A 6,006-nucleotide genomic window follows, 5' to 3' on the forward strand; every position below is an offset into this window, starting at 1 on the left:
AAACCTAGAATTGTCATCCCAGACTCAGTGTTCGAAGAAGGAGCACAAATTCATAAAGACTTTATCATAGGTAGGTTTAAAGGAAGACTTCCAACTTACAAGCATATCTAGAGCGTCCTCAGTCACATGTGGGGACGCGGACAACGGCTTGAGGTGCATTTGAATCACGCCAATAACTCCATGCTAGTAAGGCTACCAAATGAGTATATTCGAACCAAGGTCCTCGAGAAGAAGCTATGGTATATAGGAGAATGTATGTTCCTTGTTGCTCAGTGGGACTCTACTGGTGGTGCAAAAACTGACTTGGATGCTATCCCCATTTGGGCACATCTTAAAGGCATGCCCTTCGACCTAATGCACCAAAAAGGGATAAGTCTAGTGGCGGGCCTGGTTGGTGAACCAAAAGAAATGGATGAATTCACACGCAACTTGGTCAGTATCTCTGAAGCACATGTTAAGGTGGAAAGGAACCTAAATCAACTATTACCTTCTTCGGTTGAAATTGAATGATCAAATGGTGAAGTCATCACCATTGCAGTCGAATACCCTTGGATCCCTCCCACAAGCTCTCATTGTAAGGGGATCGGACATGTTGTTCGTTACTGCCCTAGTGTTGCCCCAACCTGGACTCCTGCACAAAATCCAAAACCAGCGTCAAATAGAAGAAGTAATGATCCTTCTGTAAAGGGTAAAGAACATGCGGTTACTTCTCCCACTACTACTGCTCCTGCGGCGGTTGATATGGCGGGTTGTTCCAGTGACCCTGCAAAGACTCCCTCAGCCCTGACAAACCACAACAACAATGCCACTCCATCAAAAACTGCTTCAATCCAGCCTTCTCAAAACTCTTTTCCTGCACCAATGGATATTTCCACCTCACCCTTGCCTCTGTCAAAGGCAACTGTCTCCAACCCTTTTGAAGTCCTTGCTGAACCAGTCTACCATATAAACCCACCCCCTCCACCTTCCTCCACAACTTCATCTAATCCGCATCCCACCCCCTCCCCTAACCCTTCCATTGTTTCCTCACCCCCGCTGGAACCTGCAAAAATTACCCCTTCTCTATCTGTGGTGTCTCCTCACCGCTCCTAAATCCACCCCTAACCCTAAACCATGTATATACAACCATTTTTTTGGAACATCCGAGGTCTAAACGATCTGGATAAACATCGACCTTTTTCTAACTGGCTTGCAACCCATAAGCCTCTTTTTGGTGCTATCTTAGAAACCCATATCAAGGAACCAAATTTGAACAGAGTTATGAACCTTACCTGTCCTGGTTGGCAATTTGTCTCTAACCATGCTTCTGATCCGGATGGTAGAGTAATCATCGTGTGGAAATCTCCTGCCAATATTACGGTTCTTCATCAATCGAGGCATATGATAACCACTGAAGTCACAATTCAGGGAGGGCATAGATTTATCTTCACAGCTCTATATGCTCCTAACTTAGGAGACGAACGAACTGACCTCTGGTGTGAGTTGATCAACCTTCAACAAAGACTCCAGGTGGATTCACAACCTTGACTTCTTGGAAGGGATTTCAACCAAATCATCCATCCAGCTGAGCACTCAAACCCGAATGTTGACCACTGGTCCTCGCGTATGATAGAACTTCGCGATTGCCTCCTGCAAATGGAGCTGTTTGATCTCCGTCATCAAGGTCCCTTCTTCACCTGGTCCAATAAAAATCCCTCAAACCCTATAGCAAAAAAACTAGATCGACTGCTAGTTAACAACCACTGGCTAGCTTTATACCCCAATAGTGTGGCTTCCTTCCTGGCTTCTGAAGTTTCTGATCATTCGTCTTGTCTTCTCAACCTGGAAACCTCCCTCCCGTGTGCTGGCACCAAACCTTTCAAATTCTTTAACTTCCTAACCTCTCATCCCCAATTCCTCCAAACGATTGAGACTGCATGGATCTTGGCTGGAACTTTACATCCCTTGGAAACAAGTTTAGCTGTTTTGAGTGCTAAACAGAAAACAATAAAGCGAGATATTAAAACACTTTCCAGAGATAATTTTTCGGATATTCAGACTCGAGTGCGAGAGGCTAACCTTTTATTAAACAATGTGCAGGTACAAGCGATGGCCACACCTTCTTCTGCCCTATTCCAACAAGAACGTGCTCTTCACACTCGATGGGAATTCCTCAGAAAGATTGAAGAAGCCTATTTCAAACAAAGATCTCGTATCAACTGGTTAAAAGAAGGGGACTTGAACACATCTTACTTTCATCGAGTGACTTTAACCAGAAACGCCTTCAATGCCATAAGATCCTTCTCCTCGACTTCAGGCACTATGGTGGATGACCCTCTAGAAATGAGTCGAATAGCAGTAGCACACTTCCAATCCATACTTGGTCCCCACTCTCTGCCACCAATCGCTGTCTCTCTTAACTGGCTTCAAAGTATTATCCAATACCGTTGTTCCCCTGAGCTGAAACAAACAATGATAAAGCTTCCCACGTTAGAAGAGATTAAGAGAGTGATGTTTAAAATTAATGGGAATAAGGCTCCAGGCCCTGATGGGTTCACCTCAAATTTCTACAAGACTGCTTGGGAAATTCTTGGCTCGGATGTTACTGGTAGCATTATGCAGTTCTTTCATTCAGCTTTCCTCCCGGCGGCTGTAAATGCAACTATCCTAGCCCTGATTCCCAAGTCCCCTGGTGCTTCTCTTATCTCGGACTTCAGACCCATATCCTGCTTGAATACCCTTTATAAAGTCATCTCAAAGCTCCTTGTCTCAAGGTTGAAGCATGTTCTCCCTGACCTGATTCAAAAGAACCAAACTGCATTCATTAAAGGAAGGTTGTTAGTTGAGAATACACTGTTAGCTGCAGACTTGGTCAATGGATATCAAAAAGAAAAAGGACCTAAGCGTATCACTATCAAAGTAGACATTGCAAAAGCGTTTGATACGGTTAGATGGGAATTTATATTCGGTTGTCTGCGAGGAATAGAAGTCCCTGAACTTTACCTAAGGTGGCTAAAAGCGTGTGTCTGTACTCCGTCTTTTTCTGTGGGCTTCAATGGGTCTGTACACGGCTACTTTAAAGGATGTAGAGGTTTGCGACAGGGAGATCCACTCTCACCCTACCTCTTTGTCCTTGTCATGAATTGTTTATCAGTCATGTTAGATAAAGCAGCTGAGGAGGGTAAATTCAAATATCACTACAAATGTCAGAGGTTAAAACTCACGCACCTGTGCTTTGCTGATGACCTTTTAATTTTTACTGATGGATCCCTTTCTTCTGTACTAAGTGTCCTCCAAGTACTAAAATCATTCGAAGAGGCCTCAGGACTTGCGATCAGTCTCCCCAAAACAAGTTTCTTTGCATCCGGACTGCATCAGCCTGAAATTGATCAAATCAAGGCAGCATCAGGCATTGCTCATGGCCAACTCCCTATACGCTATTTGGGTATTTCTCTATGCACCAAAAAACTTACGCTGCTTGACTGTGCTCCTCTCATTCAGCGTGTGAAAACAAAACTCAATAGCTGGTCGACCAGAACTCTCTCTTTTGCAGGCCGGTTGCAAATGCTAAATACTGTCATAGCTGGTATCACAAATTTCTGGTGCTCTGCATTGGTGCTGCCAAAGAAATGTATCGACACTTTGAACTCTCTTTGTGGAATGTTCTTATGGAAGGGTTGCCTTGAGGGACACCATTCAGCGCGAGTTGCTTGGAGCACGGTTGTCACTGCAAAATCAGAAGGAGGGTTAGGCATACGAGATCTAAAAAAGTGGAACAAGGCTTGTCTAGTTAAACTTATCTGGCTGCTTTTCTTTAGATCTGGGTCGATTTGGGTAGCTTGGTTCAAAGAAGCTGTCCTTGCTGGTAACTTGAGCAATTTCTGGGTCAGGAAACCAAATAGCCAGCACTCTTGGATAGCGAAAAAACTTTTAAAGATAAGAGAAGAAGCTTACCCTTGGATAATGGTGAAGCTAGGAAATGGACGAAAGTGTCGCTTCTGGTCAGATCGTTGGTGTAAGCTAGGGCGAATGAGCGACTCCTTGAGTGGGGATCTGTCTATAGGTATTCCCAAAAGTGCAGTCCTGGCGGATCTATGGAGAAGAGGGAACTGGAGATTACCACCTGCAAGGTCGGAGGCCCAAGTTAGTTATCAAGCTGAATTATCGGCTCTACAACTAACGGAGGAAGAAGACTCTCATACCTGGTGGATTAATGATCGAGTGAAGGACAGTCACTCAACCGGTAGGATCTGTTCAGCGCTAGGTGAAGAGTTGCCTTCGGTGCCGTGGCATAAGATTGTTTGGACCTCCGGAGGAATCCCCAAACACAATTTTTTAACTTGGTTGGTTGTATTGAACAGGTGCCCAACTCGTGACCGACTTTTGCAATGGGGATTGCAGGTTGACTCCCGCTGTTTACTCTGCGCGATTGGATCTGAAAGCCGTGATCATCTTTTCTTCAACTGCCCATACAGCTGGTCGCTATGGAGCAAGATCTCTCGCCGCTGCAACCATAACTCTGCACCTTCCTGGACTGGAACAATGAACGGTCGCATCAACTACAAAGGCTCCTGTGAAGCAAGGAAACTCCTACTAATCGCCTGGCAGGCACTGATATACTTCCTTTGGACTGAACGGAATCACAGGTTGCATCGGAACTGTTTTAAGCCAGCTGATCATCTCCTCCATCAGGTTGATCAGCTTGTGCGAAACAGAGCCCTTAGCTTCCGTGATTCCAACCCAACTCTCACCTCCACTCTGTTTGGCCTCTGGTTCGCTGGATCGCACAACTGAAAAGAATGTTACAAAACCCTAATCTCTCGACCTTTTGCGATCTCACCGAAGAGTCATCTCTCACCATTCAATGGATGATGACAAAGGTGGTTTGAAACGGTTTAATTGCCACCCGTTTTCTTTTGGTTTAATCGTAACTATCATGGTTCACTTATGGTTCATTTCTAATTCTTTCTCAATGGGTATTTTGTAATCGATTATATCTAATTGGACTTCCAGTATTGGGCTCTCTAGCCCTCTAAACATTTTATGTCTCAGTTTTTCAATTTGAAGACCCTTTAACAAAAAAAAAAAAAAAAAANGCTGCCAAAGAAATGTATCGACACTTTGAACTCTCTTTGTGGAATGTTCTTATGGAAGGGTTGCCTTGAGGGACACCATTCAGCGCGAGTTGCTTGGAGCACGGTTGTCACTGCAAAATCAGAAGGAGGGTTAGGCATACGAGATCTAAAAAAGTGGAACAAGGCTTGTCTAGTTAAACTTATCTGGCTGCTTTTCTTTAGATCTGGGTCGATTTGGGTAGCTTGGTTCAAAGAAGTTGTCCTTGCTGGTAACTTGAGCAATTTCTGGGTCAGGAAACCAAATAGCCAGCACTCTTGGATAGCGAAAAAACTTTTAAAGATAAGAGAATAAGCTTACCTTTGGATAATGGTGAAGCTAGGAAATGGACGAAAGTGTCGCTTCTGGTCAGATCGTTGGTGTAAGCTAGGGCGAATGAGCGACTCCTTGAGTGGGGATCTGTCTATAGGTATTCCCAAAAGTGCAGTCCTGGCGGATCTATGGAAAAGAGGGAACTGAAGATTACCACCTGCAAGGTCGGAGGCCCAAGTTAGTTATCAAGCTGAATTATCGACTCTACAACTAACGGAGGAAGAAGACTCTCATACCTGGTGGATTAATGATCGAGTGAAGGACAGTCACTCAACCGGTAGGATCTGTTCAGCGCTAGGTGAAGAGTTGCCTTCGGTGCCGTGGCATAAGATTGTTTGGACCTCCGGAGGAATCCCCAAACACAATTTTTTAACTTGGTTGGTTGTATTGAACAGGTGCCCAACTCGTGACCGACTTTTGCAATGGGGATTGCAGGTTGACTCCCGCTGTTTACTCTGCGCGATTGGATCTGAAAGCCGTGATCATCTTTTCTTCAACTGCCCATACAGCTGGTCGCTATGGAGCAAGATCTCTCGCCGCTGCAACCATAACTCTGCACCTTCCTGGACTGGAACAATGAAC

The 6,006-nt window shown here is 44.8% G+C and overlaps 1 protein-coding gene and 1 long non-coding RNA gene across 2 annotated transcripts in view; both read right to left on the reverse strand.

Annotated features, from left to right (window-relative positions):
• Positions 1,233–2,762, reverse strand: LOC104749116. The gene is made up of 5 exons (XR_761325.2): positions 2,538–2,762; positions 2,059–2,439; positions 1,759–1,972; positions 1,471–1,676; positions 1,233–1,345 (listed from the first exon to the last, which is right to left on the reverse strand). It is a non-coding gene; the product is annotated as an uncharacterized LOC104749116 (long non-coding RNA).
• The window catches only part of LOC104753187, a 3,641-nt gene continuing 2,789 nt past the window's right edge, over positions 5,155–6,006 (reverse strand). The window contains exons 4-5 of the mRNA XM_019237645.1: positions 5,413–5,581; positions 5,155–5,185 (exon numbers count right to left, since the gene is read on the reverse strand). Of these exons, the coding sequence (XP_019093190.1) occupies positions 5,155–5,185; positions 5,413–5,581 (200 nt within the window). The remainder of the gene's footprint in view (positions 5,186–5,412; positions 5,582–6,006) is intronic.

This window comes from Camelina sativa, chromosome 16 (genome assembly GCF_000633955.1).
Source record: "Camelina sativa cultivar DH55 chromosome 16, Cs, whole genome shotgun sequence".
Taxonomy (NCBI): Eukaryota; Viridiplantae; Streptophyta; class Magnoliopsida; order Brassicales; family Brassicaceae; genus Camelina; species Camelina sativa.